The sequence below is a fragment of the Kwoniella bestiolae genome, chromosome 5 (genome assembly GCF_000512585.2).
Source record: "Kwoniella bestiolae CBS 10118 chromosome 5, complete sequence".
In the NCBI taxonomy this organism is placed as follows: Eukaryota; Fungi; Basidiomycota; class Tremellomycetes; order Tremellales; family Cryptococcaceae; genus Kwoniella; species Kwoniella bestiolae.
In genome coordinates this window covers 841,227-857,690 of record NC_089245.1, presented here as the reverse complement: position 1 = coordinate 857,690, position 16,464 = coordinate 841,227, and the positions used below count along the sequence as shown (strand labels likewise).

Genomic DNA, 16,464 nt, shown 5'->3' with positions numbered 1-16,464 from the left:
GCATTCAACAAATATATATACACCTTCTCATCGTCCCAAGGTACCGGTACCATCGACACCCTTGACCTACTCATCAACCATTTGGTACGGTACTCAAAGCCAACGATGAAATGTCAAGGTCAATTCAACATGACCCTTCTTCGCCTGTAACACTAAATCCAGGTCCAAACCACATTTCTAAACCAAATCCAAGACCGACACCCAAAATATCCTCCGGATCAGGAACCTTCGTTATCTCCTCTGCCTCCCCATCCTCATCATCCCAGACTCGAACTCAGAATGGACACCTCGAAAGTACATCGACATCCCACAAAGCTCGCTTCTCAACCCTCTCAGCAGCATACCCACTCAAACTCCTCACTCCGTCCCCCCTCCCCTCCCAACCATCAAACTTATCTATCCTCTACACCCTAGCCTACGGGGGCGGATTGGTCTCAGGCGATCTCATCTCCCTCCGCGGGGAGGTAGGGAGGGGATGTGGATTAGTGATGCTCACGCAGGGGAGTACGAAGGTGTATAAGCGACGTCCGGGCATTAGACCTCGATCGTTTGGTCCTCCCCCTGGAAGTGAAAATGGCACAGGAAATGGACATGGGAACGAAGGGGGAATCACAAGACAACGACTCCACATTACACTCCAACCACATTCTTTCCTACTCTTACTTCCAGATTCTATCAGCCCATTCTCACATTCGAAATATCGTCAGAATCAGCGGTTCGTCCTACCAGAAGACAAGACCGCTTCGATCATGGTCCTAGATTGGGTCAACTCAGGAAGGGGGATGCAAAAGACAGAAAAAGAGATATGGTCGATGGACCAGTACGATTCGATCAACGAAATTATCGTAGGAGAGGAGTTGGTAATGCGAGAACGGATGGTTCTGGATAATCCCAATGTGGATGGTACTTCAACCCCAAACGCTGAGGGATTATCAAACATAGCAAAGTCCCTCGCACCCTACCATGTCTACTCTACCATCCTATTCCTCGGACCAAAATTTACCAACCTCACTGGGCTCCTCAAGAGCAAATCGGCCAGAACGAGACAATACCAGCTGAAGTCGCCTGAAGGGTTGATCTGGTCGTTTAGCGAGGTTGATACTGGCTACAACGCTGGGGTTGTTCGGATAGCGTCCGTGGAGATTGAGCAGACTAGGGGTTGGTTGAGGGATGTGTTGGAGGGTGCTGGGGTTAGGGAAATGGTTGGTGAAGGGGTTTGGCCTAGGTGTTTGTAGGGGTTTGATCTGGGTGAGGGTGAATGAGAATCAAAGGAAGACGACAAGGTTATTACGATAAAAAAGCTGGATCGACCTTGGGACATTGTCATTACGGGTAATTTCAATCTGATACAGGGAGACCGGCGAAAGGACAAGGCGGTATCGTTGGGAGAAGAAGAAGCAAGCATCTCCTTGGAAGTCCCTAGTTAGAAGTAAATCTCAGGTGAAGTTGTAGAACATCATTCGATACCTTGCATATACATACAGCCTACATGAAAAAGGGTATACCCAATACGAAATAATGTATATAATCAACATATCTTTTAATTCTTCATTGAACTCCCGAAAGATCTTTGAGATACTACAGCACAACGAAGCGACACTCCCATAGATCCCCTCTAAATCTGACCTACCTGAGCAGAGGTCTCCACGAAATCACTAGCACTAGTCTTATCAATCACGATGATACTACTGACTTTCTGTGAGTCGAAAATCACCCCGTAGAATTTATCTGCCTGAGCCAACATCTCAGATTTGAAAGTGGTAGTGATGAATTGAGCGTTGGATGAGAGATCGTGGATCATACCTAGAGTTTCAAATACAAAGATTAGTCAATTTGACATATCATTGACAAAGTTGGCTCAATAGTAGAAGTAAAGAGATAGAAGTATGCCTTGGGCTGAAGAATCAGTTCACTCACCAGCCACGGCAGTCCTATATTGAGCATCCAAATTCGCATCAATCTCATCAAACAGGTAGAACGGCGCGGGATCGCATTTCTGAATCGAGAAGACCAAAGCAAGCGCAACGAGCGATTTCTGTCCACCTGATAATTGTTGAATCCGTTGTCCTTCATCTGCTTTGGAGTTGAACGAGACCTGTTACCCATCAAACATAATTAGTAAGCTGTATAGGTCAACGTCAACCGAGAAGACAACTTACTCTGATAGATACACCTGTGTAATTATCAATTTCTGATCGTTCCCTTCCTACTGGTGATTCTTCCGATTCTTCGTCCTGCAAATATCAATGTCGAGTGTAAGTATCGAAAGCGATTTCATAGCCGAGGTGAAAGACAGGGAGCGAGACAGCTGATTAGAAGAGCAGAAATAAACCCACAAGATACCCCTCAATCCTCTTCTGCATAACCAACTCCCCTCTCCCAGCCGGAACAAGCTTCTCAAACACCTCTTCGAAGTACCTCGAAACCTGCTTAAAAGTCCTCTCGATCGCCTCGTCCTTACGTTGATCAAGCGTCTGAATGAGATCCTGGATCTTTTCAGCAGATTCATCCAGTTCTTCTCTTCGTTCCAGCAATTCATCCCGCTGCTTGGTGAAGTTGTTGTACTGCTCAAAGGCCTTTTTGTTGACGTGGGCGTACTTCTTGAGTGATTCGGAGACTTTATGTAATCTTTTGACGATCTGGCGAATACATCAATCATCAGCTTAATACACAGATTCAAGGATCTCCTTCTTCATTGAGGGATCCAGTAGCTGATACGGACTGAGCGCAAAACTCACCTTATCAGATCTCTGTTCAGTATACTTCGAGAAAGCCTCTTCAGGTAATACCCCCAAGTCCCTAATCTTGTTATTACATTCCTCCCTTCTATTAATCAACGTCTGCCTCTTGGTCAAATACCTCTCAGCATTCTTCTGGACCCTCATGATAGCTCGGGTGTTTTCAAGTTGATCAGATTGCACCTGATCGAGATCTTCCGTTAACTTCGCAATCTCCGCAGTCAACTCTTCAATTCGATTTTCACTCTCTGCAACAGAAACAGAAAACAGAAAAATCAGCTAATAAGCAGCAAATGATGAACTCAAAGCAAGAAGTAGCTGACCTGTGACTGATTCACCTAGATCCTCGATTGATCTGATGAGGTTCCTCAGTTCCGTATTTCTCAACTCCACTTCACCAGCCTGCAGAACCCCACTTCCAGCATCACCTTCCATCTGGTCCAACCTCGCTCTCACCTCTTCTCTTCTCCTTCTCAAACTCTCCGTCAACTCGATTTCCAGTCTGTTTCGTTCGCCCGTGACCTAATCAACACACTATGAGCTGACATTTTCCTCAGTAGTGCTACGAAAAGCTCACCTTAGTTCTAGCTTGAGTAGCTTCAAGCAAAGCCTTCTTCTGCTCCTCCGCATCCTGAGTCAATTCCTCCAAATCCGCAACTTCCTCATCCGTCAGTCGTTGCCTCATAGGAGTCTTCAGCTCTTCCTCGTACGATGCTCTCTTGGATTTCGCATCTCTCAATTCTCCCTCGGCATCCTCCAACGCTTGTTCAAGTTTGTTCACTCTCGCTTTGGCACCTTCCTCATCACGAACCGTCAGATCACGTTGAGTAGCCAGAACGTTCCTTCCGTCCACGCTTTGCTTTCTCTTAGCTTCCAAAACTTGGATCTGACCCATAGATCGAGAGATGTCTTGTTCCAGCTTGGCGATACCTTCTTTGACTTCTTGGTGTCTTGCTGAATCGGTCTCATAGGTAGTTCGCCATTTCTTGGCTGCCTTGACTGCATCCAGACGAGATCGTCGGACATCGTGATAACCACCGGTAAGGGCACCTTTTCGGTCTACTCGATCACCTTCGATGGTCACTGCGTTCAGATTGTGACTTCGAGTGTATTGAGCAGCTGTTTGAAGGTCTTCACAGATGATGGTACGGCCGAATACCTAAAATTAACAGCGTCAGCCGGGAACCTCTGTCTATAGGCTAGCTAAACGTACCTGCTCAAAAGCCATGACGTACTGCCTGTCAAACTGGATCTTCTGTATCATCGGCAAAGCATCATTCGCTTTGGGATAATTAAATTGTTGGCTCTTCAATCGATTCAGAGGCATGAAGGTGACTCTTCCACTCTTCTCTCTATTCATGACGTCTAGGAGTTTGGTGACGGTATCATCGTTGTCTACGACGACGTGGAACAGACTAAAAGCAGAATTTTGATACGCTAAGTATTGTATCACAATCCCGAGTATTGACATCACAATGACCCACCTGTTTCCAGCAGTGACCTCAACAGCAGTCTTATATTTATCCGAGACCTCAAAGAGCTCATATAATGGACCGTAGACTCCGTCAAGGTTCAATCGTTTAGCGATCGTTCGTACAGCTCGAAGACCATTGCTTGTATCCTGATATGCTTTGTCAGCTTGGTCCACGCGATTCGGAGAGCTTACCTTATCCATCATTCCCAGGATAGACCTTTCAGCCGAGTCCATCTCACTCTTCGCGTTAGACACAGTTTGGCCAAGTTTGCCATCTTCTCGCCATAATTCTCTACAAATCCCTCATCAGCTCAGTTTCACAAGGTGCTTAGAAATACGAGAGAGGCAACTCACTTTCTTCTTTCCTGCATACCATCCAAGTTTCCTTTCAAAGCAGTGACTTCTTCGGCCATTCTTCTAAGATTGCTCCTTCTTTCGTCCTCCTGTTGATTCCTCTCTCGTGATCGAGCAATAACTTCCGTCAGTTGTTCTTTGGCATTTTCCACATCTGTTCTCAGCGAGTCTACTCGTTTCTGCTGATCTTTCTCGTAATCTCTGAGCGACCTGATTTCGCCCTGCAAATATTGATCTCGAGCTGCTTTAGTGGGGAACTGTTGAGCTCGACCTTGTTTGGCGAAAAGGACTGCAAGTTTAGATTGAGTCGTTTCAAGTCTATATCGCCCATCAGCATTGAGCAGTTCTGAATGAGGATCGTGTGACTCACATTTCCCTCGCTTGTTTCTCGGCAGCTATCCTCCGCTCAGCATCCGTTATGAGCCCATCCAATCTCTCACTAGCTTCTTCGATCCTCTCTTCCAAAGATTGTAATTCCTCAGCTACTTCTGCTCTTCTTTGCTCCCCCGCTTCTCCAGCAGTTGTGAAATCAGCAATGACACATTCAATTTCCGTTCGAGCTCGGACGAGATCAGCCATTTCGGTCTCGTATTGCTTGAGAGCAAGTTGAGTGGTCGATAGAGCATGTTTGGCAGTGGTGAGGGATTCTTCGTATCTCTTCACTCTATCTATCAGCTCTTCACCCCATCCGAACGGTGTATATTTTGGCTTACCTGCACTTCTTCCTCCTTCTCGTTGAACTCTTTCCTCTTGGAATTGGAGTTATGTATATCTTCCCTACGTTCCTCCTCAACCTATACACATCATATAAGCTGCATTGATATCCAAAGGTATAAAGAAGCTCACCTTATCCAAGGCAACAGTAACATCCTCTAGATCCCTCTGGTGCAAAGCATACTCCAAACACCTTCTCTCCCTATCCTTCTCCTGATAATCCTTCAGATCCTGTTTCTCCTCATCCAACTCATTCAACCTATCTTCGATGGTGACGAGGATTTCGGCTATTTTATCTCGTTTCGTATCTGTCTCTTCCATCAACCTAGTTGATTCTGTTCGCTTCTGCTCGTACACTTCTGTACCTGCTACATCTTTCAATAGTCTCAATCGCTCTTTATCGGTCATATTGGTTAGATGAGTGATCTATAAAACCCGCCAGTTGTGAGTAAGTATACATCTGAATTTATAACGGAGGAAAGGATTGAGGGACACTTACCCTTCCTTGAGGCACGATGTAATACGGATTCGACTTTGAGAAACCTGCTGCTTCGAGCAATTGATCGACCTCAGACCTACTCGCACTCTTTCGATCCAAGGAATATTCATCTTTCTTTAAACCGATCGTTCGTCGAAGGACCAATTCCGGTCGATTGGTAGGGAAACGTCCATCGGAATCTATATAAGCGATAAGTGAGTTGATCGTGCTCGTATGACGCGGCCAGTCAACGAAACTTCCAACTCACTATCAAAGATGATCTCCACATAAGCAGAAAGAGTAGTAGTTGTACTCGTTCCTTCATGCAGTAATCGCTGTCTATCCTCTCTGTTCATTTTGGTATATTGATCGGAGAGGACAAATCGGATGGCTACGAGGAAGTGTCAGCTAGTGTGCGGATTACTCGATGTATCAAGATCAACAGGATGAGCTCACCTGAGAAGAAATTCGACTTTCCACTTCCATTTCGTCCTACTACTACATTATGTGCCGGCCTGTCATTGATGTCAGCTATTTTCCCTTCATGTCATCGAAAAGCAGGCAGCTCACGAGAACGGATCAACGGCCACTTGATCTCTATAGGACTTGAAGCCTGTATACATGAACGTCAGCTCAACCTGCTCAAGGCAGGAAGAAGGAAGGAAGGGACATACCCTGAATAGTTATGGTTTTGATGTACTGAGGATGTGATCAAATGTCTGTCAACTGTCAACCACTGCGATTGGCCTTGGAGAAGCTTACCATCTCTATGGAGAGTCCAGCTATGCCTGCTGAGGGGATACCAAAATGAGGAAGATGTTATCGATAGACAGGAAGGAAGAAGAGGATGTTAATGATCCAAACGCGTCTTACGTCTTACCCGAAATCGTCCACTCAACTCATGTTCACGAGTCTCAGATCGCGTCAACCACGGTATTACGTAAGGAGCTGGTAGAGTGGGCCTCCACAATTCGACGGCGGATCGTATTCAGTGTCTGAAGGGTGGTTGGGTGTATAGATAAATGTTGATTCATCTTATATCTTTGAGCGTCGCATCATATCAACGCTGCATCCATCTTGGAGGGACAACAACAGCAGAACGACTGTCACAATGGACGAAGACGAAGTAGCATTCATCTTGGGAGAGTGAGTCATCTCTAAATCATCCTGGCAACTCAGCTCACCATAATATCGTTTCTAGATCAAGCAATAATCAGCCGGCTTCTTCTCGACCTTCCATACCTAAACGAGGGGAGAATAGGGACTTTGATAAGTACTTTGACGAATCTACGGCAGAGTATGATCCTTCAGAAGTAGACTTTCAAGAGCTGAGAAGGTTAGCTTTCGTATGATAGATTACCGGATTAAGCTAATAGCATGTCAAACTTTAGGGCTGCTTGGGCTACTTGGCGTACCAAACCGCCTGCTACGATCAGTGGGAACAACACTCATAGAGTCGAAGAAGAAGATGACGATGAGCTAGCCCGGTAAGTCCCAGCCAATCCATCGAACTTCGACAATCTGCAGCTGATGGTACTGCAGAGCATTAGCACTCTCCGCCCAAGAGCATTTCTCCCGATCCAACTCTCGTCAACCTTCCGTGGTAGTAGACGATGAAGAAGATGAGGAGCTGAAGCGAGCTATCGCAATGTCCGAAGAAGACGCTAGAGCGCCGAAAAGAAGGAAGCGAGAGGAAACACCGGAAGAAGAGAGGCGTATGCTTGCAGAGTACGTTGTTTGTCTCAAATGCACGGTCTGACTGACGACATCTGATAGAGCGATGGCAGCTTCGCTCGCCGAATCGGAATCTGGTCCATCTACCACGTTCACCCAGCAATCTCAACCCTCCACCCAAATCTCGACAGCACCTACATCCATAGCTTCACCTGCACCTTCCGAGTTGGTATCAGTTCCTACCCTTAAGATAGGTGGTCAAGTCATCGACCGCGCTCAATTGGAGAAAGAACGAAGAGAACGACAAGCTGCAAGACAGGCTGCTTCATCCGGTAATTCAACTCCTACCACTACCACCCACACACCTACAGCTGGTCCATCCAGGATAGCTGGAATGGCTTCACTCGCTTCGTCAAGTTCGTCATCCAATGCTGGACCATCTATTCCTAGGCCTAGTCAAACTTCATCTATCCATCCTCTCCAGTCTGCCGGTCCCTTTCCTAGTGATGCTGGTGGAGAGTATTACCCCGACGGTGAAATGAGAAATGTAGCTCTGAGAATCGGTAATCCCACAACGGAGAGGACCTTCTCGCCCAAGCAGGTAGTAGGGAATGTAAGTGGACTCCAGCAGCTAGTCGTGGCGACAATACGGAAGAGTAGCTGATGAAGTGCTTGATAGCATTCCCAAATATCACTCATAATCATGTCAAGTTTCGTTATCGATGACCAGTGGGTGATGGACAAGAATATCTTACCTCCGCCAGAAGAGGTACCTACTATCATTGTTCGTCCTCATCCGAAAGACAAGCAGGAATATAATGGGAAGATTCAGTTGCACCCTAATGGTGAGATGTGGGTTTACCCAAAGATGACAACGGGTTTTGGGTGAGTGTTATCCCATTCAACGGAGCGAACTAGCCTCGGACGCTAATATGTGATCCGGTGGACAGGAGTGCACATATGAAGTATTTCTGGGTGAGTGATTTATATAAACAAATCGAGTAGACTCCTAATTTCTCTCTTTGCAACGTCATAGATCTTTTACAAAACCGGTAGGTTGAGAGTGGTCATCTCAACAGCAAACATGGTGGATTACGATTGGGAGTTGATCGAGAATGTGAGCTTCCGAGCCCTACTCCATCTTGTGAAATTGGTCAGCTCACAGGGATTTTATATAGACTATATTCGTCCAAGACTTCTTGCCATTGCCCATGCCATGTTCCTTACGATCCAATCTCAAGACCCACGACCTTCCTTTGCAATTCTCCCACCTCTTCACTCATACTCGCATACATACTGCTCTCAGGAGTTTGATACGTGCTCATCCTAACGGATCCCAAATCCCTTTTACTCCAGAAGATGGCTTCGCAGATTTGGCGAAATATGACTGGAGCAAGGTGAAAGTGAGGTTGGTGCTGAGCATACCGGGGACTTACACGGGGTATGATGAGATCAACAAGTTTGGAATCAGTAGGCTAGGCAAGGTATTGAATGACGAGGGGTGGGTTCCCAAAGCTGGTGAGCAGCTGGATGTGGAATTTCAAGTGAGTCAGCTCGCCGAATCTTACCTTGAGAGTACAATATGAGAAGCTGATGGTATGTCTGCGCAACTCAGGGATCATCGCTGGGAACATACAGCTTAGAATGGTTCTCGAAATTCCACTCTTTCATCTCCGGTAAGACAGCCCATCAATTATCGAATAGACCTAAACCCAATGCATGGCCTGAAATCAGGATCTTGTTTCCTACTTTGGCTAATGTGGAGGCTTCTCATCTTGGAAAGGAAGGGGGAGGGACTATGTTTTGTGGGAAAGCTTTCAATAATGTTACCAAGGGGTTGTTTAGGGATAGTAGGAGTAAGAGAGGTGGGGTCTTGATGCATACCAAGGTGAGCTTTAAATCTACCGCACAGTGTATACAAGCTCATTATCTATTTTCTGGCTTCTTCGACAGATGATGGTGGCATTGTTCGAACCTGAGGAAAACAAATTGGGCCTTAATCAAACTACGCCCACTAAATCAGCTAAGAGAAAGGTCGATGAGCTGAAAGATGAGGTAGGAGGTTGGATATATGTGGGGAGTCATAATTTCTCGCCTTCAGCTTGGGTGGGTGTTGTCCCTTCTCTAATGATCAGCTCTGTTGTCCAGAGCGATACGAGGTGATAGCTGAGAGCTGACGGGTTTTGTGAGATAATCAGGGTAATGTCGATTTCAAGAAGAACCCTCCTACGTTGATCATCAAGAATTACGAAATTGCGATTATATTCCCTCTTGGTAAGTTGCTTCTTTCATGGCACAGGCGGATCGAAGCTTACATCGGATGATTTGGCATGATAGATCGAGACAAGGCCAAAGCTCAGGCTGAGAAAGTCGCGCCGTACGTTCGACCGGCCAAGAGGTATACGGCGGGTGATATTCCCTGGGTGAGCCAGCTGTTTTGATTGTGACGCCATAACGAGCAGCTGATGAAAATGAAAATGGGATAGGACCAACACGCTCATCGATGAGTGGGATGGATTCCTGATTAGCAAATCGAACTTGAAACACACCAGGAAGGGATGAGGTAATTTTTGATTGTTGTTTGATGAACATGATGAAACGAACTATGCTATATACTTTGCGTTTGTATAGGTGGTTTGTACCATGATTGAGTTTTCTCGTCTATGCATTTATGCCATGTAGAATGTAGCATGACACGATGGGCAAGTAAGTTCGAACAGTCGTTTGCCACTTGACCGCCACCTGACTGATACAAGGCACCAACTACAAAAGCGAGCATCAAAGCGCGTTTGATATGTTGGATGAAATTTGGAACTCAACTTGCAGATCATTGAGTCTCAACATCTCAACATTTCATCATCTCGTCGGTCATCACGAACCTCATCTCACTTCATCTTACTACCCCCTTACAACATCGAGAAAATACCGCCATACACCATGTCCAAGACATTCTCAATCCTGGGGAAAAACCTCAAAGCCAATACCGCTGCCGACCTGCAGCCCTACCTCTCCGAGTTGGAGGGGATGGACGATGTGGAGGAGGTCCATTTTGGAGCGAACTCTTTGGGTGTGGAGGCTTGTCAGGCTATTGCGGAGGTGTTGAAGGGGAAGAAGAATTTGAAGGTGAGTGGGAGGTACCGAGTGTTCGACTGTGAAGGGAGAGGCGACAGGCGACATTGGTTTGGAGTAGGTGGAAGGTACTTGGTGTCTTTTGGACAGGGGGATGCCAAGTAGTGTGATATCGTCGAGAGGCAGGATTTCTGGTTAGATAGGATAATACGAAAGGTCTTAACGTGACACCAGATGGTCTTGTTTCTCAAGCTGTACTGTCTCCTTCTCTTCACTTGTCGATATCCATTCCTGGCATCTCTCATCCCTCACACTGACATCCATCTCATCTTCATCACCATAGGTGGTAGACCTAGCAGACATCTTCACCGGCCGACTAATCTCCGAGATCCCCCAAGCCCTCTCAGCTTTATGCGATGCCCTCTCCCAGTCCACCTCTCTGGTCGAGCTCGACCTCTCCGACAATGCCTTTGGAGGTCGATGCGCCGACGCGATGGTCCCCTTCCTAGAGAACAACACCCATTTCAGCATATTCAAACTCAACAACAACGGACTGGGTCCGATCGGAGGATCCATCATTGCCAAAGCCTTGATTAAGAATGGGGAGAAATGCCAGAAGGAAGGGAAAGAATTGAATTTGAGGGTCCTTGTCTGTGGACGGAATAGGTTGGAGAATGGTTCGTCTAGTGATTGGAAGGAGGCGTTCTCATTGCATAAAGGGTTAAGGGAGGTGAAGATGCCCCAGAATGGAATTAGGATGGAAGGGATCAAGAACCTCTCGGAGGGGTTGAGTCATTGTAAGGAACTGGAGGTATTGGATCTACAAGATAATACTGCTACCAAGGTTGGTACACGGGCTATAGTGCAACACCTTTCCTCGTGGAAGAATCTTAGACAATTGAATTTGTCAGATTGTCTTCTTGGAAAATCTGGTGGGATTGGGTTGATGACGTCCTTGTCAAATGGTACGAACCCTTCATTGGAGGTTTTGAAATTGCAGTACAATGAATTGGACAAGACTGCCGTGGAGATTCTCAGTGTGGCGATCACGCAACATCTCAAGGGGTTGAGGGAATTGGAGTTGAATGGGAATAGGTTTGCGGAGGATGATGAGTGCGTGGAGGGGTTGAAGAAGGCTTTGGAGAGTTGGGGGAATGAGGATGCGTTGGATGAGCGTGAGTCGAGTTCCTCCCTCTCTGTTCTGCCTTTCCCTCCGGTTTTTGTCGTAGTTGCCGGAGGTCGGTGAGATCGCTCGGTGCAGCGGTATATCTGACGGAAGGCAAACACCACGCTGTACCGTATCAGAAACGATGCTGACTGTACACTTCACAGTCGACGATATGGAAGAACCCGAGTCGGGCGAAGAGGAAGAAGCCTCGGAAGAGGACGAGGCTGAATCCGAGGAAGAGGAGGAGGAGAAGGAGGAAAAGTCTAAAGAGGAAGTCGACGGTACTGCCAAGTTACCTGCTGTTACTGATAAACAGACCGATGAGTGAGTATTTGCACGCATGATGTTTGAAACAGTAGAAGCGGAAACGAGAGAGTAAGCTGATGTACAATGAAAATGCAGCCTCGCCGATATGCTCGCTGGAGCTCATGTTGAAGCTAAGTAAGCTGGTCCCTTCCGCCTTGGGACACAGAGCAGGAGAAGAAATGTAAGTGGGTACGGAGAGGACAAGTATTCTTGGTAGGATGTAGACTGTAGATAGAGGGAGTTATAGTGCATACATATTTTATACATTTTTGGCATGTGATCGATTTCGGAGTAACCAAACTATCTCGCTGCGTAGTCGCTTGGTCGAGAAACAGAGAAAGTAGGAGTAGTGCCTTCGCGTCAACTCGACGGGTAATCTTCTACAGCGGGACATCTCCTCAAGATCGACCTCTGATTGACTTGTCAGAGTGTTAGATTGATTTGAAGAGTCACTGACAGATCGAATCACCAACAAAAATATCAGAGTGGACAATCAGTAGCAACACATCCCGTCGAGCCATAAAAAACTGCACATGGGTATTTAGTGCATACAGATGACATGACCTCTTTTCGCAGATGATCTATATCGAAACGATGTCCCGCCTTTTGAACATTGGTTTGACGATCATCCATACTTGAGTTATCATCATTTTCCCTTCCTTCCATCTCGGGTCGTTCTATCAATCATCTCGTACTTTGTCTTTCGCTTCCCTGTATATCGATAGTTGTTTGGTGGAGTCCATGAGAAAAGAGGTGCGTAGTGAGATTGCATGGTACAATACCATCATCGACCAGAGTGGAGAGAGAGAGATTAAGAAGGTCAGCCCATATCGACCCGAACAATATATTACTTGTTGGGAGTAAGCGTTGACGAAACCCACCTTATATACAGCACGTTGTTACACCTAATGAATACCTCTCCTAACGCTCCGTTGGACTTGCCATTCTCGATTTCCTCTGTGTTTGCGAGCTACGCGTATGGCAAGGTATCGATCAGTGTAAATTCCAGAACATTATAACGAGAGGGCGTGATATGGTTTGCAATGGGACGATGAGAGGGAGTTCAAAAGATCGCTTCCAAGCGAATGGATCTATGACCCACCTGCAGATTCATGAATCCATCCGTAGAGACCAAGTACCCCCTATACTCTAAACCCCACTTCAACCTCACGTAGACTGTTTTACCTGTCAGATCTTGCAGGAAGGGTTTTGGGTTGACGGGCTGTTATTAATTCACAATTGATCAACATCAGCTATCTTTGAGAAACATAGTAGCACATCAGTTGGAGTGATACTTACGCCTATACCTGACATGATGGATGGTTGAATAAGGTCAGGATGAAAGAAGCAGAAGTTGAAGTAATGTTTTGAGAAAACCGAGTGAGCCATATCAAAGATGAAAACACAAGGAAGAGGGTCGAAGGAATAATCGTTGAGTTAGGCGTGTGAAAAGACTGAGATTCACGCGAGGCGTGCCTATGATCTCTGAGCGTGTTGAAGGTAAGAAGGTTGATATTTCATCTTGGATTCCTGCATATATCGTTGTTATTCTCATTCCCCAAGCATAGAGTCCCACCAGATACAATAGATCAAGATGTGTGAGTGGATTCGCTCCATCATAATGGGTGTACCAAGCTGACATGGGTATCCAGCTGGCTTTGCAGGATTTGGACAGAACAACAACAACAACGGTACGTCCACTGATACCCTCAAACACATCATGAACGCTGACGTGCTATTTCACAGCGGGCGGCTCATCCAGCGCATTCAGCTTCGGCGCCAAGCGTGAGGATATTCTCAGCTTTATGATCCTTTAATATTTTAGGCACCTAGCTGACTGGTAAACATTCCTTAGCTGCTGGAACCAACCCCCCTGCAGGCGGATCACTATTCGGCCAGCAACCACCTTCCACCTCTCAACCTTCTACATCGCTTTTCGGCGGTGGAGGAGCATCATCTTCAACACCTGCTGCTCAACCCTCGTCAGGAGGATTTTCATTCGGCAACTCTGCTTCAACCACTCAACCAGCATCAGGAGGAAGCTTATTCGGGGGAGGAGGAGGATCCACAACTCCAGCTGCACCAGCAGGAGGAAGTCTATTTGGAGGAGGATCAGCTGCTCCCGCTGCAGCACCAGCAGGAGGGTCCCTCTTCGGTGCTAAACCAGCAGGTACACCCGGTACATCTACCCCATCATTCTCCTTCGGCGGAAACACCTCAACTCAACCATCAACATCTACACCTGCTGCCGCGCCTCCCGCTGCTGGCGGAAGCCTATTTGGAGGATTCGGAAGTAACACCAGTACCTCAGGATCGACCACGCCAGCTGCCAAACCTGCTTTCGGTGGATTCGGATCGACCACACCTGCTGCTGCCCCTCCTGCAAGTACGACCGGAGGAGGGTTGTTCGGTTCAAAACCTGCCGCTCCCGGTGGAAGTCTCTTTGGCGGAGGAGCAACAAGCGGATCAACAACTCCAACTACCACTGCTCCGTCTGGTGGTCTGTTCGGCGCTAAACCTGCTGAATCGACTGCTCCTGGTACACCCGCTTCTGGGGGGCTGTTCGGCGCTAAGCCAGCTGAAAGTACTACCCCCGCTGCTGCTCCACCAGCTGGAGGCTTCTCATTCGGCAACAAACCTGCTGCTCCGGCCCCTACCGCTCCCACCACATCTCTCTTCGGCGCTGCTACCGCTGCTCCTACTTCAACAGACGCGAATAAGCCAGCTGCTCCTGCTGGTGGAAGCTTGTTTGGCGGAGGTGCTGCTGGAGGAAGTCTGTTCGGTGCCAAACCTGCTGAACCGCCCAAGACCGATTCACCCGCCTCAGCTGCTGCTGCTCCAGCACCAGCGTCAGGAAGTCTGTTCGGTGGTCTGGGAGGAGCGGCCAAACCTGCTGAAGCTCCCAAACCAGCATCTGGAGGATTTTCCTTCGGTAATTTAGGTGCCCCCAAGACCGACTCTCCAGCTCCCGCTACGACCACCCCAGCTGCTCCTGAACCTCCCAAGACCGGTGGATTCTCTTTCGGTAATCTCGGTGGAACACCTGCACCAACTACGGACAAAGCTAAAGAACCTGCTAAAGAACCTCCCAAGGCTGGAGGGTTCAGCTTTGGTGGTACTTCAACTACTCCAGCTACCACTACCACACCAGCTACATCAACAGACAAACCTGCGGAACCGCCCAAGACAGGTGGCTTTAGCTTCGGTAATCTCAGCGGAGCATCAACCGCTCCTAAGCCTGCTGAATCGACCCCAGCTGCGACTGCCGGATCAAGTTTGTTCGGAGGCGCACCAAAACCCGCTGAACCTGCTGCGTCTACCAACGCTCCTGCTCCGGCTACGGGAAGCTTGTTCGGTGCTAAGCCTGCTGGTACACCTGCTGCTTCAACCTCTACCCCTGCTGCCGGATCTACATCGACAACTACTGCCCCTGCTCCTGCCGCCGCTACCTCGAGCGAACCTGCGCCTAACCTCTTGAGGGGCAAGACGTTGGAGGATATAGTAGATGGATGGAACAAGGATCTTGATGCGCAGGTGAAAGAGTTTGAGAAACAGGCTGGAGAAGTCAAGGAATGGGATAAAGTGCTCGTGAGGAATGGTAACCAGGTGAGCTTATTCTTGAGTACTCCGGTTTGGATTGGTAGTGATAGTAAGCTGACTTACTACGGCCTGATAGATTACTGCATTACATCGACAAGTGCTTGAAGCTCAGCAGAACCAGTCTGCAGTGGACCAGGCGTTGGATTACATCGAAGCTCAGCAGAAACAGCTTGAAAGTATTATGAGCGTGTATGAAAAGGAGATCAGTAAATTGGGTAATGACAGTACGAGACCTTTGGCCGCTAAGTTACCTGCTGATAGGGAGAGGGAGAAGTCGTGAGTTGTTTTTCCCCTCTTCTGACCACCTCTCTTCATTCATACAGGATGTCAAATGGGTGCATATATCAGGATGGATGCTAACCTATCGATTCCCTAGATACACGCTCGCAGAAGATCTCAACAAACAGCTAGACGACCTCTCACGAAACCTCAGTCAGATGATCGAAGAAGTCAACAAGCTCTCCACAACCACATCTTCAAACAACGGTAATGGCTCGTTCGGATTAGATAGCACTTCAACTCCATCGGCCGCTACCGTCGACTCCTCAAGTCAAATACCTGATGATCCCATTAATCAACTGTCTGCGATTCTGGGGGCTCATCTCAGGGCTTTGAGCAGTATCGACTCGAATGCTGGGAGGTTGGAGAATAAGGTTGGGGAGTTGGAGGGGAGGATGGGAGGTAGTGGGAGTAGTATAGGAGAGAGAAGAGGCTGGGGGTTGGCTAGGAGATAGGTGGAAAGTGCGTATCATTGAAACAGGTTCCCATGAGGGATAGGTATCGAAGTGATCGATATAGATATTAGGTATTCGAATTGTGACTTGACATTGCATCATATTTTGAATAAGATAGATACGAAATATGTAATGAAAGATCAAATGCATACATG

General features: G+C 47.4%; 6 protein-coding genes across 6 annotated transcripts; 4 read left to right on the top strand and 2 right to left on the bottom strand.

Annotated features, from left to right (window-relative positions):
* Positions 1-110: 110 nt before the first annotated feature.
* Positions 111-1,235, top strand: I302_106705 (uncharacterized protein; the record flags this gene model as incomplete). The annotated part of the gene is made up of 1 exon (XM_019192645.1): positions 111-1,235. One exon carries the CDS (start codon positions 111-113, stop codon positions 1,233-1,235), a length of 1,125 nt encoding a protein of 374 aa, XP_019045642.1.
* A 380-nt stretch (positions 1,236-1,615) lies between these two features.
* Positions 1,616-6,523, bottom strand: I302_106704 (uncharacterized protein; the record flags this gene model as incomplete). The annotated part of the gene is made up of 20 exons (XM_019192646.2): positions 1,616-1,803; positions 1,918-2,095; positions 2,160-2,234; positions 2,337-2,639; positions 2,739-2,986; positions 3,062-3,260; positions 3,316-3,897; positions 3,952-4,153; positions 4,223-4,359; positions 4,405-4,504; positions 4,567-4,884; positions 4,937-5,223; positions 5,280-5,360; positions 5,413-5,706; positions 5,780-5,958; positions 6,027-6,149; positions 6,215-6,273; positions 6,329-6,371; positions 6,433-6,457; positions 6,521-6,523. The coding sequence occupies 20 exons, from the start codon at positions 6,521-6,523 to the stop codon at positions 1,616-1,618; spliced, it is 3,624 nt and encodes a 1,207-aa protein (XP_019045643.2).
* Positions 6,524-6,869: 346 nt separating this feature from the next.
* On the top strand, positions 6,870-9,873 carry I302_106703 (uncharacterized protein; the record flags this gene model as incomplete). Its single annotated transcript, XM_019192647.1, has 13 exons — positions 6,870-6,904; positions 6,960-7,094; positions 7,150-7,245; positions 7,301-7,486; positions 7,535-8,045; positions 8,112-8,317; positions 8,383-8,407; positions 8,469-8,549; positions 8,611-8,976; positions 9,048-9,320; positions 9,386-9,538; positions 9,631-9,706; positions 9,770-9,873. The coding sequence occupies 13 exons, from the start codon at positions 6,870-6,872 to the stop codon at positions 9,871-9,873; spliced, it is 2,247 nt and encodes a 748-aa protein (XP_019045644.1).
* Positions 9,874-10,369: 496 nt separating this feature from the next.
* On the top strand, positions 10,370-12,114 carry I302_106702 (uncharacterized protein; the record flags this gene model as incomplete). The annotated part of the gene is made up of 4 exons (XM_019192648.1): positions 10,370-10,555; positions 10,845-11,676; positions 11,834-11,993; positions 12,072-12,114. 4 exons carry the CDS (start codon positions 10,370-10,372, stop codon positions 12,112-12,114), a joined length of 1,221 nt encoding a protein of 406 aa, XP_019045645.1.
* Positions 12,115-12,655: 541 nt separating this feature from the next.
* On the bottom strand, positions 12,656-13,289 carry I302_106701 (uncharacterized protein; the record flags this gene model as incomplete). Its single annotated transcript, XM_019192649.2, has 4 exons — positions 12,656-12,686; positions 12,857-12,945; positions 13,078-13,197; positions 13,275-13,289. 4 exons carry the CDS (start codon positions 13,287-13,289, stop codon positions 12,656-12,658), a joined length of 255 nt encoding a protein of 84 aa, XP_019045646.2.
* Positions 13,290-13,569: 280 nt separating this feature from the next.
* Positions 13,570-16,309, top strand: I302_106700 (uncharacterized protein; the record flags this gene model as incomplete). The annotated part of the gene is made up of 6 exons (XM_019192650.1): positions 13,570-13,573; positions 13,628-13,666; positions 13,722-13,760; positions 13,831-15,581; positions 15,652-15,851; positions 15,952-16,309. 6 exons carry the CDS (start codon positions 13,570-13,572, stop codon positions 16,307-16,309), a joined length of 2,391 nt encoding a protein of 796 aa, XP_019045647.1.
* Between the last annotated feature and the right edge of the window lie 155 nt (positions 16,310-16,464).